Source organism: Vespula vulgaris, chromosome 10 (assembly GCF_905475345.1).
Source record: "Vespula vulgaris chromosome 10, iyVesVulg1.1, whole genome shotgun sequence".
Classification (NCBI taxonomy): Eukaryota; Metazoa; Arthropoda; class Insecta; order Hymenoptera; family Vespidae; genus Vespula; species Vespula vulgaris.
This window is the reverse complement of record NC_066595.1, coordinates 520,860-540,160: the sequence shown is the minus strand read 5'-3', so window position 1 is coordinate 540,160 and position 19,301 is coordinate 520,860. Positions and strand designations below refer to the sequence as shown.

Here is a 19,301-nt window from a genome sequence, read left to right as displayed (position 1 = left end):
TTAAACTTTATCGTGTAATCTCAGACGTACCGTTAATTCGTACTAATAACAGCGAGCATATATTGACTTTTAAACACGAGCACGTATCTCCCATATCCTTTTCGACGATCGATTCGCCGATCGAGAGATAGGAGAAGAACGAACGCCATACCGTGCGGTTTTTCATAGGACGACGCTCGCCACGATGCTCCTAGTTCCTTCCAAGGTCAGGATCGGAAAAGCGAGGAAAAAAGAAAGAAATTTCCTTCCTGTTTCAGCTCGAGCCTGGATCGTATCTATGTGGATCGTGTAAATTCAAGAGGGTCTCGGTGGGTCGGCGACACTAATTCCGCGCTCGCGTCGTACTCTCGCGAATCCACATATTCGCGTCTTTATCGCATTCCGCGAATTAAATATCGTAGGACGGATACAATACTGTAGCGTATTTTACTACTCGAAAGGGTTGCACCTAACGCTTTCGATGCTCGCTTCTAAGAACCAGTCGTATTCGCCTCGCGACTAGAAGGTCGCCATCGAAAGCTCGTGACTCGTGCTCTCGGAGAGGTGGATCGCAGGTTGATTCGAGGACTGGTTCCTATATCGCGGATACTTTTTACGTAGCGTTTGAAAAATCCTCTACGGCTATCTCGACTTTACAGTTACTCTCCGGCATGTTCGCGCGAGTTCCGACAGATAAAGATGTCGGTACTCGACGTCTTTAGCCGCTTTTAACGGGAATAAAAAATATATTTCGACGTAAGACAAACATCGGTGATATCGGACAATCGCGTTATCGACGAGTCGTCTTCGCGAACGCTCGATCCTCCGTGAAATCGTTTCTAATATCGATACCTAGTACGATTTATAGTAACAATAAACGCGCGCTCGCGCCCACGCGATGACGTATGCGCGCGTATATGAGCGCGTATCTATAGAGTCGACAGAACGGAAAGAAAACGAATCGAGTGAAATGACATAATAAGACAAGCCGTGGCAACGGATACCATGGCGCTAATGATTACAAATGGCCGAACCTCGATGTACTTACGCCGTCTAAAAGGACGAGTCGAGTGATCGATCGATCCCTCTTCCCAATATCGCTTGATTCGATTTAGGTCTCTCGCGTTCGTGCCGTGCCACGAAATTATCCACGCGCTCTTTCTTCCTCCGAAGTACAAATTTGGTGAATCCATACGCGGACACGTGCGCGATCCTCGTGCCTCGAATCGAATAACGAATTCGAAGATATCCCTTTTTTTGTTTTCCTCTAGAAAACGATGCGCCGTCGCGAGAAACTGTCCTACGATCTAAAATGTCTCTTTAATCCGTTCGAAGTGTGAAGGATCGGACGAGGATCGGGGCAATCATGACGATGCAGAACAAATCGACGCAAAGTGGGATCGAAGTGGGCAAGAGCGTAATGATCATAGAGAGAAAAAAGAAATTGTCTATTCCGAAAGATCTTAATTTGATCACTTGTTGGAATATCATGGGACCGGAATTGGCCGAAGAATTCGAAGAAGGTTACACGCATATCCCGTACATCCTCGATACGAATGCATACAAAATCGGATATATTTTCGTGCCGATCGAGTCAATGGTAAATATAATCCGATTAACGTACGCCGTTGATTAACCGACGCGATTCCACGTTCGACGTCGTCAGATCGAGTGCCTTTGCGTAACCGAGGAGATCGTCAAAGTTCTCGGTCCTCTCGACAATTTCGTCGTAAAAAGCAAAACGAACGAAAAATTTTTGGATCTTGAAAACAACCTTTCGAAGAGGCAACCTGACTCGCCGAATTTACGGGTAAAATATTTCGTATCGGTCCGTTGCCCGCACGAACAACTTTCCTTGATTTTCAGATGGTACTGTCCAATAAAAAAAGAGAGATCATATTCACTGGATACGACTGTCAATTTCTAGATATATCCGTAGACATGATCGCCGAGGGTAATATAATGATCGATCGATCTTTGAACGCAGGCAAGTACGAGATTTATCGATCGACTCGAGCTCTTTCCTTTGCTCGATCTATTTCTAATGTTCATCGTGTAGATCTAGCCGAGGCAAAGTGGTTCGGTCTGATCACGGGCGTATTCACCACGAAAAGCTTCGAACTCTATACCGCGAGAGAAGTGAAGACGAGAACGACGTATATCGGCGACGATACGCACACCGTGCTCTTCAAATACGAGATTTGCGAGATAAACGAGGAGGGACTCGTAACGAGGACGGTTAGTTTTTTAAAGATTATATCAAATTATCTTATCACGTTGAATCATTTCTCTTTTTTTCGCCGAACCTCAAGTCGTACAAAAGGATAACGATAAGATGGACCTCGATAATGAAGGAACCGCAAGACTTGCTTCCCATTCCGCAATTCGTCTCTGGCAATTCAAATGACACTGAGTAAAATAAATGCGTATTATGAATTATGGAGTATAAAGCATCGGAACGTCGACGACACGGACGAGGACGTACACGTGGTACGGACTGATTTATACGTAAGATTCGAGACAGGATCGACAACAACGGCAGCGTCAGCAACGGTCTGGCACACTTTGCCTTCGGGCTCCCTCTTCTTCTTCTCCTCCTCCTCCTCCTCCTCCTCCTCCTCCACTTCTTCTTCTTCTTCTTCGTCGAACGATCGCGGCCGCGATAGTAGAAGGGTGCGGGAGTCGCATCGCACGAATGAATTATTGCGAGATATCGGCGAGGCCCGCGAAATTCAATAAAGTTGTTCCCCGAGCGAAGCTCCAGGAGAAGGAGGAGCGAATGGATGCGGGATGCCGATTGAATTATCGCCATTGAATTCCAACTTTTAAGAGAGTCCCGCTGCCGAGACGACGAGAGGATATGGAGACATTATGAATGTTAATTGTAGAAATCGCGACATTTTCTTTCTATCCTTTCTTATCGTCAAAGCCGCGATTTCTTCTCCTTTTCTTTCACCCGAGCGCCATTTCTCTCCGACTTCTCGCGGTCGGAACACGAGAGGAGAGGTTGCATTTGCATCTCAATCTCATCGTTGATTTAACAGCGGTACCTCGCCATCGCTCTTGCCACGAGAAAGGTCGACTTTCGTATTTTTACATTAGCGATACCGTGCAAATCCTCTTCCTCCTTCTACCGTCTTCTCTTCTTCCTCTTGGATACTCCTCGTGGTATGCCTTTGGGAGAGAAGTAAGAACCCCGAGAAGAAGATGAAGAAGGAGTAGCGACCTTAAAATAAATACGGAATCCCGAGCATGAAGCAGGAAACGATCGGGAAGGAGGTCGAGCTTTGTCCTTGAAAGGCAAGGCACTCGAGGAGAGACGGCCACCACCCGTGTCAGCCGGGTCGTCGAACTTCCTCGCTCGCTCGCTCGCTCTTAATGCATTCGAAGAGTTACACCGAGATTTCTCATAAATTGAGAGATTACGCTTAAATTATTGGATGGCTTGTTTTATGAACGATCAACTTCGTACTTTATCTCCTGCAAATGAGTTCGGTGAAGGCGAACTTTCCAGAAACCCAAGGGCCGTTTATTCGCGAATAAAGTCCCTCTGCCGTGTGACGAAGATCGAGCCTTCCCTATCGATCGTTGAAGCAACGAGAAGAACTTTATTAGCGATTAGGGCCTTTAATTAAAGAGCTTCTCGTCCGTTGACAATGAAATTCCCTATCAAGCGCGTTTCGCCCTGCCAATGGAATTTTTCTTCGACTCTCTTAGAAACCCCGCAACGAATCTATAAACTTCGAGGAAAATTTACGGGCATTCGACGAGCGACGAGGAAGACGTCGCGATCGTCAAAAAGTATGCGCTCGAACAAGGACGCATCGGATCGACGATAAACGACGCGATTATATCGAATTTCTTCTTGCGTATCTTTATTTCTAAAAGGGCACGACGTAGTCGAGGTCGCATAATAAAGCGGTGTTTATTACGGCACAGCTCCCGCATCGAGTCCCTGCCGCATTACGGAGCAATGGCTCCGCTACTATATCATCTTACAAGTTAACTTTTATGACGACCCACCTGCTTCCATCCGTGGAATACGTAAATAAACGTTTTATCGCACGATCTCGATGCACCTGCGATATATTGCGAGAAAATAAAAGGGTACGAGAGATAACGTAATCATTGCCATTACCACCTTTCCAAACAAAGAGACAATCCAGATGGATTTACGTTCGTTTTGCTTTTTCAAAGGTCACTAGTCTCCTTAACATAGATAAGAATCACCGTGACATTTGAGAAACTTTAACGAGTAATACGTTATTTCGCCGTTTTATTTATTAAACGAAAATAAATATCGCGAAGGAACGATAGCGCATAATCCATATTCGTTCTCGCCGCGTTGACGAACGCACGAGTTTTCGTAATCGTCGTTATCCTCGTCGAAACTCTAAGTAGATATGTATATAACGTATGTACGTGCAGGCGGGTGCATCTATGTAAAATACAAGCTGCAGTTACGAGCGCCAGGCGTAGTGCAACTTCCGGTATGAAAGGAGGAAGTTGTCATCGAGTAGGCGCGTGCCAGCCACGCGACCATTCGACCGACCAGTCGTTTTACTACGAACGAAGTAGAGTTCGAGGCTTCCGATAATTAACGTTAATGGTACGATCGTGTCGCACCCGATAATTACACGATCGAGTCCGATCCTGCGACACCGTGCGACCGGCTTAACGAAATCGATAACGAGAGGTATAATCAAATTCCCTAGAAACGTGCAAAAGTATTTTTTTTATTTCTCTTCTTTCTTTCTTTTTCTTTTTTTTTCTTTTTTTATTTTTTAAGATATCCAAATTCGTTAACGGACTGCTTCAAAATAGAGATTAATAGTTAAAAAGGATGCAGGCAATAAAATTGACAGACGTATTGCTAGCAGTGCATAAAGAATAGGTGTATCTGCTCAATAATTACAAACGTCCAGCGTTATCTTTAAAATCGTGCGGGTAGCGCCCTGCAAGGATATAACGAGACACGGCACCTGCGGGACGCGCGTGCCAACGCAGTCACGCACACGAACGTACGTTGATCGACGTGACTACACCGTGACGTTTCGTCGTCACACCATTAGAACGATAAAATAAGTTCAACGAAAATTTTTGATTTATGTTACGATCGAAAGTGCGTTACGTCTTTGCCAAAAAGTTTTATCCTTGAAATCGTATCGTTCTCTCTCTCTCTCTCTCCTTCAGATCGCTTTGGATAACGTCATAATTAATGTACATTTATATGTGTGTACGGTTAAACACGGCTGCTCCGGGCGATCCCGCGATGCTAATATTCGAGTTAATTTTATCGTTCGACCTCAGCCGACCCCTTTAACTTTTGTATGCTTATCCCACGGACTCGTTTGTTTGAGGTACTTCCTGTTACCTACCGATACTCCGACTCCTTCTTTTTATTCCTCTGTTTCAATTTTTTTTCCATCGCCAGGATACGGGTAGGTCTGCTGCTTTTTATTGTGTACGTTGTAGACTCCATCCGTTCGACATTAATTTATTAACTTTGGAACGGTAGAGACACACCTTTTTACTCCATCTAATGGGAAAGTCAAGAAGGATTCTATAGAGCTGAGATTTTTCTACATCCGCTTTCTTTTTTCTTTTCTTTTTTTTCTCCAGTGGAAAGAGAGAGAAAAGTTTGTACGAAAGCTTACATAACCCACGTAAATGATATTCGAGTTCCGTAAGAAAGTTCTATATCGTCGAGCAAAAGAGCGGTTTAAGGTTCACCATTACCACCTGCGGTTGACGGCAAGTAGTAAGTAAGGTTCGAGGTGTATCTGCAGGGTGGCGAGGCAACGCAACCGAGCATGATTCCTCCACATGTGCTCCACCTTCGCGTGGAACGACAACGGTGGCTTGCTCGATGCGCGTGCCAGGAGAACCCACCGTGTACTGTACCTTCGTGGAGGACCTGCCAAAGGCTCCTGGAATCACGCAAGCATGAATCCGCCCAAGGAAAGACCTCCTGCACCTGCACCCCCAAGACAGGGTGCACCGCACCACCCGACGACTGATCGTCCGTGCGTGATTCCTTGGCACATGACTCTTTCAAGAATACCTTGCACGTTCCTTCGAAGGACTAAAGTACCTTGAAAACTCTACTTCTTTTTATTTATCGATTTTTACTAACGCTGTGCTTCGACGTTATTACAAATATATACTGTCTCGTTCGGGAGCTCGGATTAATCGAAGGATCACCGTAAAAATGAAAGCGTTTTGTAGCAATGATCGAGGAATCGAAGATATTGTCAACTAATCGATTTGTAAAAAAGAGGACGAAGAAAAATGTTCGCATTCGTTTTGATTCAATTATTTTTTTAATCGAGGGTTAACGGTAGAAAGCCACGGTATTCTTGAAATACGTAAACTCGACTTAAGGAAGGAAGAAGGTAAGAAAAGGTGGAAGGGTAAGGTGAAATATTTTTGGTCTCCAGCAGCAGGTCTTGGGGGGCAGTCGGCCATGTCTCCTCGGAGGAGGGTGTTCTAGAAAGTTGAGGTGGCTGCCGTGTATTCACGGGAGCGTGACAGACAGGTGACACGCGCCGGACACGCGCACGACGCTGCCCGTTACGTCGCGCAGAAAGTTAATTTGAAAATAAACAGTTGGAAAATGGACAAACATTGGTAGGGCACTTAACCATCGACGTCTTTCACCCTAACGATTCTCCACGATTCTTCGATATTTTCGCATCGAATTTGATTCGAATTAAAACGTCCGAATTTACTTTTCTTATTACGATAGACGCGTGACCGGAAGTACAGCAACAACTCTGTTTCTTTTTTCGTTGTTACGAAGAGTTAATTGTAATTGGTGACTATGAAAGAACGTGTATAAGTTTATTCCATCGTATCGAAAAACGTTATAATCGTTTTATCAGACAGTTCGTAATGGTCGAACAAGTGTCAAATTACGGCATACACGATATAAACCATTATCCTATCTAAATCATTAATGTTAATTCCGCATTTTATAATATTATCTAATGAAAGTGGATAAAACTGGTAAGATCGAACGATTCGTTAAGAACACTCGCGGTGGTTACAGTAATTCAGAAACAGGTTTACATTACTTTTATCGTGTAATCGTAGACGAGTACGCATCGGGCAGTGATCGAAGGGCGGATTATGTCGTCCGACGAACGGAAGTATCAAGATGAGAGTGCGATAAAGAGACGGTCTATATCGGTTCTCGATAAAGCATTCGTACCGCGGACCCGGTTTAGCCGGATAGCAGATAATCGTCAGAGCTTATGAGAACGTTGGACAGGTGACATATCTTTCGAATTTAGCGCGCTCGTTTAACGCTCGATCGAGGCGCGAAGAGGAAGAAGGAAAGGATCGGCAGTGGACGACGCAAAAAGTCATTCGAACGATCTTCGATTAGATTTCGAGCGTGGATCTATCCGTCTTGTCTAATTTAACAAAAAGGGGAAGAGAAGAAGAAGAAGAAGAAGAAAGAAGAGGAGAAAGGGTCACGGCGTGTTCCTTTCGTTGGATAGGATCGACGACCCTAGTACGAAGGAACGAAACTGAACGATAACGGTTACAATAACGTTGTTCTGCCATGAATCGTGAGTTAGAATTAGATGATAGGTATCGTTGTTCTCCGATTGCGCTCAAACGCCGAGTTAACTTCTGCCGAGTCATTCTCGTGAATAATTGACCACCAATTGTGGTCTCCAAATCGAACTCTCTCCCTACCTCCTTCTCTCGTACACTTTTTCCTTTCTTTGTCTTTCTCTCTCGCCATCTCTCTTCTTCGGGATGCGACAACGTACGGAAAGAGTATTGGTCATCGTCGAACTAATCTCGCTTGGACAACGGCCGACTATCTCGATGACCTCTCATAAACCTACATTCGCGGAGCCATTGTCCAATCGGTGGAACGTCTCCGTGCGCGTACGACGCGTGCTCTCGAATCTTTACCAACGATCTCGAACCCGGTCGGTCGATCTCTTCGACGATACATTTACATTCGACGTAGATCGTTACCAAAGTCACTTTCGTTAAAATCATTTACATCGAACTTTTATCTAATCGCAACTTCTTTAATCACTTCGAGTTTATCCTAATTAATGATCGACCGGAGGAAAGATATTCGCCTACGCAGCGTCGAGATATCGACCGAGAATCCGTACTCGGTTAACGGTGGATTAAACGCGACGAAGCTACGCGGCCAACGGTCATATAAACTTCGGTAGTAGGTGCACGGTTGGATATCCATAAATCTATTTGATAGTAGAAAGTCCTTCCATTATTCTCTATCTTTGCTCCACGAAGTTATCCGGTCGAGAGACGCGGAACGCGCTGGATACGTAACTCCTGTCGAGCAATAAAGGTACCGGTACCGCATCTCGCGCTATCGCTCGTCTCTCGAGCGCATGTCTAGACATTTTCTCGGTATCCTCCTTTCGAAAAGTTTCCAGAAGTTGGAAGGTTAATGTGCATCGGAAATTTACAATCTGCTTTCAGCTAATCCAACCACATATCATTGAAATTATTAGCGACAGCAAAAAGTCTTTGGATTAACAGTCACTACCAAGGCTAATAATTTATAAACGTTTATCACGGTTCTTTCTCTTTCTCTTCTCCTTCTTCTTCCTCCATCTCTTCCTCTTCTTCTTCGGCGGTGTTTGACCCGTTGCCCTATATAGCCGGAAGGGTTGGAGAAGGAGAGTGGGCGTAAACGATTTTCCGAGCGAATATAACGAGGGAAGTCGGGTGTACTATCGTCGGAGACAAAAAAGTAAGAGAGCGGTGTGTGTGTGTGTGTGTGTGTATATATATATATAGAGAGAGAGAGAGAGCGGCGGGTGCATTGTGTGCAGGAAATATCGAATTTCCTGCACGCGGCCGCGCGTCTGTTATAACGTCGAACAATGCGGAATGACACTAGTGGCACACACGGCGATCGGGGGTGGGACATGGAACGCGTTGTGCCGCCGCCGCTGCCGTCGGTGATCAATATAATTTAGGAGCGAGTCAACGCGAACATTATAAAGGAGACCCTTTCTCGTTCGATCGTAAACCTGGCACGTTCCTAAGGCGATATCATAGAGGCAGCCGATGACACGTATCTCCAACGCGATCTGAAAACTCGACCATTTTTTTCGAAGCAGGAAATACTTTGCGTTTCACTTTTCGCATCGATCAAAGATAACTCTTCGTCTCTTCCCTCCCCCTCTCTCTCACTCTCTCTCTCGCTCTCTTTCTCGAGCACGTCGATATAAAATATCGTCCAGGAGAAAGAGATAAAGCGGTTGAACGCTTAGTCAAGATCTAAGCTTAGACAAATCGTATCGATCGGCTACTAGATTCGCATCGCCGAGCGCGAGACTAATTTTCAGCGAAGCCAAAGACGAATGTTCCTCCTGTTTAAGAAGTCCCACGCAATTGGAAGAACCAAGAGGACGGAAGATGACGATGCGATATCTCTCGTATTGGTGCGTCGCGTCGTCGATATCGCAGCTGTAGGAGGAACGAGCTGCAGCTGCTTCTCCCTCGCAGCATCTACGTTCGTTGGTCGCATCTCTCTCTCTCTCTCTCTCTCTCCTTCTCTTCCCTCCTTCGCACTTAGAAACGACTCGAGAGCCCTTCTACTCTTCGTATCGCCGGAGAGTTAATGCGAATTATCAACGGTGACAGGTATACAAGGCTCGGAACACGATCGAGTCGAGGTTCATCGGGTAGCTCCGTATAAATAAGGTGAATTACAGAAATAAATAGAGCCGTCGAACGGGTATTCGACGTGTGCCGGCGACTCGGCGTGCACCGTCTGCGAGGAAGAATCGCTGCCACGCAAAAGTGGAGGAGGAGGAGGAGGTGGAGGCGATGGGTCTTTGCGGAGAGGGTGGACGAGAACGGAGTACCGGAACCTCGAACGCGTGGGCGAGGGATCGAATGTCATACAAATCGCAGGTAACTTAAGCCAAAAGCAGCTCGCTCGCGCCTGCGCCTCGACGCGTTGTCTCATCAATAACCAACCTCTGCATCGGTATCGACGATCGAGCGCTCTTTACGATCGCTCGATAGACCGCGTTAGGCAAAAAGAAAGCATCGAAGCTCTTTCGGATGAAGGATCCACGAGGTTCGAACCTTCGAGCGTATCGCGATCGCGCTAAAACGCGTTCTCCTTTTTCGATCCTCGATCGTGTTACGCGTTCGTGATCGATCGACTCCGATTTTAGCGATAAGCCAATTGTTCAGCGTTCGCTAACTGATTCGTTTTACGTTTGACAAGACGATTGAGGTAATTAATAAGATGCGTTCCTACGTAAGGAAGATAGTATTTAGAAACGTTCGTGACGGAACGTAACTTTGACGGCCATCGAGGAAGAAGGGTCAAGCCCGTAAGCCCGGAGGGCTTCGAAGATTCGTGCGATAGAAAAGAGAGGGAAGAGGGAGCGAATATAGCTCCGTGATACTCCATCGCCGTTGCTCCCATCGTAGTTCCCAGGCAATTCTATGAATACAAAATACGAGGTCGGTCGGTCGGTCGAACGAACCGCAACGCGAGCGTTGCCTCGCTTCGTTCAATCATCTCAAGACACGCCCGCCATATTGGCTTTGCATAAGGTCTCCCGCGAGCTTCGTAGATCCTTTCGTGACGTCCCACCGTGGAGCAAAAGTTCGACGAGACACGCGAGGGTCGGGCTTTCCTTAGGAAAAGTCCTTCGGACGGGCGAAGGCGTTCGAGAAAAATATCATCGATATTTTCTATGAGGAACGTGAAAACAAAATTCGACGATTCAACGTCGAACTATGATCGATCGATGGATTTTCCGCTTCGAATAGGAAGAGCCTGTCGACTCGAAAAAGTTTTTCGATCGAGCTCGTTGGAATCGTATTAGTAGACGGGAGACAAAAATGAACGGGTCCACGTCGGTGTGTCCTCAAAGTCGGAACGATCACCAATGGAATTCGACGTCTTTCTTTTCTATTAGAAGCAGCAGACGTTACGAAACGCAACGGTACGGATCGTTACGCTGCGAGTCGATGTAGAGAAGCGGCGACTACGGGCGCATGTGCGCGAGCAGTCAGGTGTGACGAAGCGCATACTAACGGGGGGCATAGGCTAACGACTACCGCCTCTTGTAATTGTTCCCTTCGAGATCGAACGAATCACGACGGATACACCTTTGCCATCCACGTTGCTGGAAACGCTAGAGCATCGATTTCGAATTATACGAAACGATTCGTTCTTTCTCGACCCTTCCTATTCGATTATGCAACGGATTTACGACTTTTGCATTTCGATACATTTTATATAACATTCGTTACCGCCTATTCGTCTTCTTTTTCGTTTTTATCGATTTCATACGAATATCCGATCGATTTTAACAAAAGCTTCGCACGGTATAATACACATGCGATTGCGTGACTTACGCCGGATATCTTTTTTGCATCTTCTTTACGTCGTAAGAATACTCGCGTAACGGAGAGGAAACGATTCGTAAGAGAAAAAGAGAGGTCGATGGCACAAAAAGCCGAGCACAGTCTCCGAGAGAATTTCCCCGTTTGGTCGAAACCAAACACGCCGGCTACCGTCGATTTGACTTAGGCCGAGTTCTCATGGGGTCGAAACGAGCTGGAAGCCCGGACTCGAACGTGCTAACACAGGGTTTCCATTACTCGTTTGCTTCCACAGGAGCTATGGCAAGGTATGGTAAAAGGGCTGCTGCTGCCGCCGCTGCCTGTTGCCACCGTTTCTCCTACGAGACGGAGTTAAGATTGCCGACGACGGGGACTCTCGGTGGGCCTCGTCTCCCTCGTCTTTCGCGAGATTACAGGCCGGGACAGCAACTCATCTGCCGGAGGTCAAAAGTCCTGTACCTGCTTGGAAACGCATTTTCCTACCGCGTATCACGTCCTTGTCTTCGTCGTACGTTGCGTTTGCCTCTCTCTACGAGGATATCGCGTTCTAGCTACTTCGAATCGCGAATCGACCTTTAGAAATCTCTCGCTCTAGGAAAGATCGATCGAAGCGACGATTTCGAGTTAACGTTCGGAACTCCGGTAAAGCTGTTATTAATGCCAAGAGGCATTTCTCTTGCAGCGCATCGAACGCGCGTGCAAGATGCGGAGAGAGAGAATGAGAAACGGGGGGACGGGAATTGTTAAACGTCAAGGACCATACGAATGGATACACGCCTCCATCGCTTTATTTGGTATAATAAACGCGAGGAGGAGCAGGTCGAGAGGATGCTTTAGAGCGCGGTCCAGCGATGCTCGAGCTCGTTCCTCAAGGCTAAGACGGTACTTACCCTAATAGTTGCCATTACTCTGACGCCAGTGGACGAACGCTTAACTCCGCCGCAGAAAGAGAGATGAGCGGAAAGAGAGAAAGGGAAATAAACGACGCGGAGGGAGGGAGACGAAAGAAAGAGGGCGTCATGACGCCACCGGCACATTTCTCGCCATTCGTGGAAACAATATTGGTGTTACGTGGGAGCGAGGAAGTGCCGACCCCTTGCGTTAGGCTGTGATCTATGATCGCTGTTGGAATATTGAGCCATTAAACTATACGTTTACGTGGCAAAAGGCGTTCGCGTAATGAATAGACAACACCCTATCGTATATGTGGTTAGACCTCGTTGCGTGCACGCTGAGAATTACCTTGGACCTATCCACGTAAACGCTTCTCGCACTTGCGTTGATACGGTTTAAATATAGTATCCGCTCCTTTCTTGCCAAGGGTAGCAATCTCATTTTACCGTCAAACTTCCCGATACCTTTCTCTTACCCTCGCTTATGATATAGAAAAGCGGAAAGGAGTGGATTATCGTCCGATAATAGTTTGTTGGCGCGCTTAGAAAAGCAGGTGACGATGTGGCAAGTGATTCGGTTGACTCGAAAGGGGAGGAGGGTTCCTCGATCTCGTTCCTTTTTAGCGATGTTTAACGGAGCGGAGAAAAGTACGTTACGAGTTCGCGAAGGTAAGACCCCCCTATTGCTAAGGGACTAAGAAGTCACGTGGGAACGAGGGTTAATTAAGACTCGAAGGAAGGAAGGAAGGAAAGAAAAAAGGAAAGGCGCATGCACCCCTAGCCGTGACACAAATCACGACACTTGACTATTGTTAAAGCATGCTTTTTACTCCTGCAGCCTCTTTCCTAAGGGCCGAGAGAGAAGCTTTCATTGCTCTCGGCGTTCCGACCGTTGAGATCTTATCGTATCTCGTACGGCAGATCTCGAGGAGCGAGCGCAACGACAGGATCGAAGCTCGTCGTCAACGTCGTCGAATCGAAATCGCTCCCTACGAATTTTCATCATAATACCGTTTGCCGCTCTTCAAAAGCCACTCTCTGTCTTAATTTTCTACCGCGGACGCGCATTCAGAGTCGCACGACCGGCCGGCCAACCGGCCAGCCCTACCACGTTCTAGGTACTTACCTACTCGATCTTCGCTCTCCTACGGTTTTTTTTCCTTCTATTCTTTTTTCTTCTTTTTTTAGATCGAAATCAGAGAACGGCATTGTCGAACGAGCGAGACTTACATCGGGGATTAAAGCATAATGCGTCTACGCTCGGTCCTTTTTATAATAAAAAAATTCTTCCGTCTATTTTAGCGCCTCGCTCTCGCATACTACTACCGGTATGGAAATGCAAGCTGCATCGAGACGTTCTTTCTAGAATAAGAAGAATTATTCCTTTTCGAAGCGGAGATTACGTCGAGCTAACAATTCACAAAGAGTATAAAGAGGGGAGATCGAATGAAAGGAGAAAAAATATATACACCTATGTATATGTGTATACATACACACACACATATATATAGACCTATATATATATTTATTTAAAATAGTTTATCCTCGATCAGATCATTTTCTAAAATGAAGGTCTCGCGTAGAGACAGAAAAAAATATAAAAGCTAACGAGCCACGCGAAAAACGATTTTCGTTCTCTCCCCGGGTGGTCGAGGGTCGCCACGATCGAATCAAAAACGCATCGTCGAATGCCAATTAAATGGCCGTTGACGTTTACGTCCGGTGGCTTTCGGGGAACAAGAGAAGGCACTTGTCCGGTTGCTCGATGACGTTCTCTCAGGCCTGCTCGTGCTTCTCTCTTTGATCCAAGATGCGTGTGTTGCCGCGAAAATGCCACCCCGGTGTTCGACAACCCCTAAAGCCTCTTCTTTCCTCCCTAAAGTCCCATGATCTCGGCGGGCACGTTCGAAACCTGAAAATAATGAACCCGCATTTGGAACAGCAAAAGAAGGACAGAAGGCGATCACTGGCTCGTCGATCGATGCAACTTTAGGGAGGAGAAAGGAAAAGGGCACGCTGTTTCGACGAGGGGAAGGAAAAGGGGTATATACAGTACACACATTGAAAAAAGAAAGAAGAAAGAAAAAAGAAAAGAAATTCGTAAGTCCTCCGTTGCGTCATTGTGCCAGCTTAAGAGAGTCAAGTGGTGAGTTTCGAAAAGAAACCGGCACGACGCTTTTCGCAACGAACGTCTCGATCTCCGTCGATCTCTGCACGCTCCATGTCGTCCGTTCAATGGGCAAAAGGCATTTTTGTACGATGCAGGATAAGTGACCCTTTTAAAGAGCATGCGATTCGTATCTCTCGTTCCTAGCCAAATGGACGTGTATCGACTGAAGCATCTCTCTCTCTCTCTCTCTCTCTCTCTCTCTCTCTCTGTCTCTCAGTTCTATTAAAAACAAATCTTTCATAATTTTCTATCTCTTTCTTTTTCGGATATTTGTAAGAACAATACTTTCTTAGAATCGTCGCTTACCCGGAATATTCACGAGGAGAAACGAAGAAAGGAGAAGATTATTCTTGACGATTTTTTCAAGGAGAATACCAAAGTGTAAGGCGTTTATGCGTGCAGGCATACGTGTCCGAGCGTGACCTCACCCACGTGATAGCGCGAACCTGTCGTCTTGCTGGTAAAGAAAGACGATGAAGAAGAAGAAATAATTCCGACAAAAGCAACGCGCCTCCATTCATCCCTTACGAGACTATTTCATATGTTAAGCGTTCTACGTCCTGTGAAAAGGAGCATGGAGATTCGTGCGAGCGAGGCGTGATACTGAATCAAACGTCTGGTAATAAAGGATGCTGCCGTTTCAAAGGACCGTGGGATCATTTTTGTGTTTGCCCTCTGACCGCCTTCTAACGCGAAGAACCAGACGAAAGAGACCGAGGTAAGAAAGTCGAGTAAAAAAATCATTTACGAAAGTAAGAAGCGAGAAGAAAATAGGAAGGTGGAAAGGGTGTCAAAAAAATTCGAACACCTCGCTGACATTTCAAATTCGTCGTTTAACGTGGCATCGGTATTTTACAATGACGTATTCAAAATACGCATTATCTTCGATCTTGTATCGCGAAGGATCTACTCGAGGGCGGGAGGTACCGAAAGCATCTTGAGAAGCATCTTTTCAAGGAATTCCCGCTCGAGTAACTTAACCCACTTGGTACAAAGCGTGGCGCTGACCTTCTCGTATGCCGACCTGAAAACAAGGTCCAGGATATACCTATCCAGTCTAGACTATACTACGTGTACCGACCACGAGAACCCAAGAAAGCAAGCTGCTCGCTCGCCTTCTTGCGGTAAGAATGCCTCTCGCTTAGTTTAACAGCGGTAACTACGAAAAAGTGGCAGCGGCTTCTTCAAAGGATTCGCGTGCAAATAGACAAGGTAGAGGACGGCGAAGACAATGAGCCGATGAAACGGATAGTACTACCGCTGAGACGAAAGGATCTTCCTTCTGGAAGGTCCGATAAAGAAAAATAAGAAAAGACGAGGGTGCCTGCTCTCGAGGACGGGGGATGGAGGCTCGTACTTACTTACTCGCGGTTGATTTCATTCGCGTCCGACGCGATCCGCCTATTCGAGACGAGAAAGAGAGAGAGAGAGAGAGAGAGAGAGAATAACCTCTTCTATTCCACGTTTTCGTTAGAATTTTTCGACCAACCACCGTCGAAAAATTTTTCCATCGTTTATTTTTCGAGATACAAGAGATAGATATCGTCGAGAATCGTTAGTTCTTTTTCTTTCTTTCTTTCTTTCTTTCTACTCTTCGACTCGTAAGAAAAATTTCTCGAAACTTTCGTCTCATCGACATCCCGTCGCAAGCTTAATGACATTCCACGAAAGTTTTACGATCGAGTTTTACCGGCGAGTACCTACGACCTCGCAGCATGCGATTGCTACGAAAGTTATTCCTCTCACGATGCTCTCTTAAGACCCCCTAAGATCCACGCGGCATATTCGTACCAAGAAGAGAGAGAACGGCCGCGTCATGAGCCAGTCCGCACCGGGGTGGCTGAACCGCAAACGTCCTCTCGTAGCACCGTGTGTGGTTAATTCCCATTAGCGTGATCATTACAATTAGCATTTTTTTTCGACGCCTGTACGTCAAGTGCTTTATCGGCCGCATAAAGAGACGGAGAATATTGCCTTTAAAACTTTCCTTTAATTATTCGCGAGATAGTCTCTTAAGAATGGCAACCATCATCGGTCAAATTTTCTAAGGAACGAGACGACTAGAAACGAGAAAATGAAAGTCGAATTGTACGGAATATTCGTTATTGCATTCTTTAAACGCTATATCGAGTCAAAGAGTTAAAGATTAACTTTAGTAATAGTTTATTGTACTTTATTGAATTGTGTTTAATCAATCATGATTTTATCTTTTCTTTTCCAGACGGAACGGAGCGCGACTCGGCTCGACTCGACTCGACTCGACTTCGAGTCGAGCACGATGGATTATCCTCTCGTCGTCGTCATCGCAGCGGAACCAACAAAGTCGCTATCTCCATAATGAGAATAACGATCGAGCATAGCGAAACGTCTCCTACGAGCGATCCAATGGACGTTGGATTGACGTTAAAGTCAATTACACGGTTACGATATTATCGACATTATCTTCAAGTGCGTTGCCTTTATGCGTAAGACGCACGCGCGCGTAGCACTGCATACTTAATGATCCCGTGGAAGTAGGTGGGAGAGAGACGTAGAAGGGGTTAAAAAGACGCGTGGTCCGTCTCCTCCCGGAACTTCATTAACACAAAGCTGCTTAGCCGGTCTTAACCTCGTTCCTCGGCGAAATAGGTAGCGGCGTCAGCAGCAGGTCGACTAGGATGCGATAACCTAATCCAAAAAATTAATTCCCTCGTACGGTGCGCGGGGTATGCGCGGGGTTTGTGCCAGGTGTCGAAACGAGTACCTATTTACCATCTATCCCGTCTCGCATCGACGTCTACGTGTGCGAGTAAGACCGAGCGGTGGATGCGCGAGCCCGCATGCGTGCGTACGGGATAGAGAAGAAAGAAGGAGAGACGGTTGCCTGTTCACGTAATTAAAACAAGCGTGACGAGGCCTAAACGCTTCCGGTGCGCCGACACCGTGCACACCGTAGGGATCTCCAGCCGGAAGCTGGATAAAAAGTGCCCGGTGGGAGAAGCCTCGAGATCGTGGATATTATCCTCGTGAATAGGAGAGAGGAGGTCGATAACCTTCCTCTCGTTCTCCTTCTTCGTTTCTTTCTCCGAACTCGTAAATCCCGATCTCTCCGAATTACCGCGGTGTATTAATTTTAACGATAATTAACGGTCGCACGTGCCGACTCTCGTCGATCGCTGTTCCTCCGTATAATCGTATTTGGACTTGGCGCGCGCTCACGATGGAATATTTTTACTCGGTGCCTTATCTCCCTCCCATCCAGTTACGTTTACGTAGACTTTCCTGAGGTAACGCGCAAATGTTTAACATCGAAAATAGACAGGGAATGCTCGAGGATCGGACGTGTAATTATGCAATACCTTCGTCGATCGTGAATTATCGATCGTAGACGGATATGTTTGCGAGTTATTACGTGCGTATTTGTTTAAGCTGACGTGACGATGAAGAAGGAGAGAGATAAAGAGAGAAGGAGATGAGGAATGTGTTGACGCGGACGGATGATCAATTAGAATGAAATTGCGCGTTCCTTGCGTGCTGTGGGTGAGAGAGGAGAAGACGGGAGTCGAGAGAGTAGCACCGAGAAGCGAGGAGAAAAGAATGGGAAGGGATAGCGAGGATCCATTATCCTCCTTAACGGCAATCATCGGCGATTGTCTTGGTGTCAGGCATGCCATCGGAACGGGAGGCCTCCGCGTGTATTCAGATTTTATTAGGCGAGTCTCTTCGAAGACACGACGACGAAGCCCTCGCGCGCACTCTCGTGCCACCTTCGCCGATCCTCTCACAATGATAGCATTATCGTCGTGCTCGGGAAGCTTCCTTCTCTTCCTCTCTCTCTCTCTCTCTCTCTCTCTCTCTCTCTCTTCTTCTTCTTCTTCTTCTTCTTCTTCGCCTCTCCTCGATCACTCTCGAGGCACGTCGAACGAAAAAACGAACGACACGATCTCGCATCGCGCGTATGAACTTTAGAGTAAATCCGGAGAAATCGTTCGGCCGAATAACGAGGCGCGATGACTTTCGATGTGTCCTTTCACATCCATACGTCATTATCGACTTATTGTCTCCTTCGTGAATATGTTTAATTATAAAGTGGACATTGCGTTTCGGATCATAGGAATAAAATTGTAGCCAAACGGTTGCGAGAAAGGAATAACAGATATCGTTCTTCGCTTCTCGTCGTTTACGAACGCGTAAACGATTTTCTGTTTCTATGGGAAATAAATGCAGGCTGTGCCCTCGTTGCGAGGAGAAATGAAACGAACGAAAGAAAGAGAGAAGGAGAAGAAAGGAAGCTTTACTCAACGACAGGTCTTATATCGGTGCCTAGAACGTTATACAGTTTCCCCCCAGCGAGACTTCACCTTTCCGTTCCTACGTAGACTCCGTGTTCCATCTACTACTTTCTTTCCCGCGTACAGGTGAACACCGATTATACCTCAGGGGCGTGCGAAAGTGTTTTCGACGTTGTTCCATCGACGAACTCGTAGTCCTCTTCCTCCGGATCGTGTTACGAATCCGACGCTCTTGCACTTGCCTACTTGCGAGACTTATCGAAATTGTAATTTATTGGCGTTACATCTTTCAGGTCGAAAGTTCATTTGCATTTAATATATCGCGCGACTAGGATACATATATTAATAGATCTCGCTTGAGTTTTGTCTAGACTCACTCCGTGCTCTTTGTACTCGCACTTTCCATCGAAGGAAACTCCAAGTGACGCGAAATCGAAAGAGGACTCCGCGAGAAACATCGAAACGTTTGTTCGTTTCGACGACGGAAGGAAAAGTCATATGAAAAGAAGAGACAGCCTCGTAGGAAATAGATCTTCACCGGCGTTAGAGTCGTTATAATAGATCGACGGAGTCGCATTTCCCATGGAATGACCGCAAGGTGGTCCACCG

At 46.4% G+C, this 19,301-nt stretch overlaps 1 protein-coding gene across 1 annotated transcript; it reads left to right on the top strand.

Moving 5' to 3' along the window:
- The first annotated feature begins 980 nt into the window (after positions 1-980).
- Positions 981-2,470, top strand: LOC127066924 (uncharacterized). Its single transcript, XM_051001204.1, has 4 exons — positions 981-1,579; positions 1,646-1,789; positions 1,846-2,217; positions 2,292-2,470. The coding sequence occupies exons 1-4, from the start codon at positions 1,346-1,348 to the stop codon at positions 2,394-2,396; spliced, it is 855 nt and encodes a 284-aa protein (XP_050857161.1). The 5' UTR covers positions 981-1,345; the 3' UTR covers positions 2,397-2,470.
- The last annotated feature ends 16,831 nt before the right edge of the window (positions 2,471-19,301 follow it).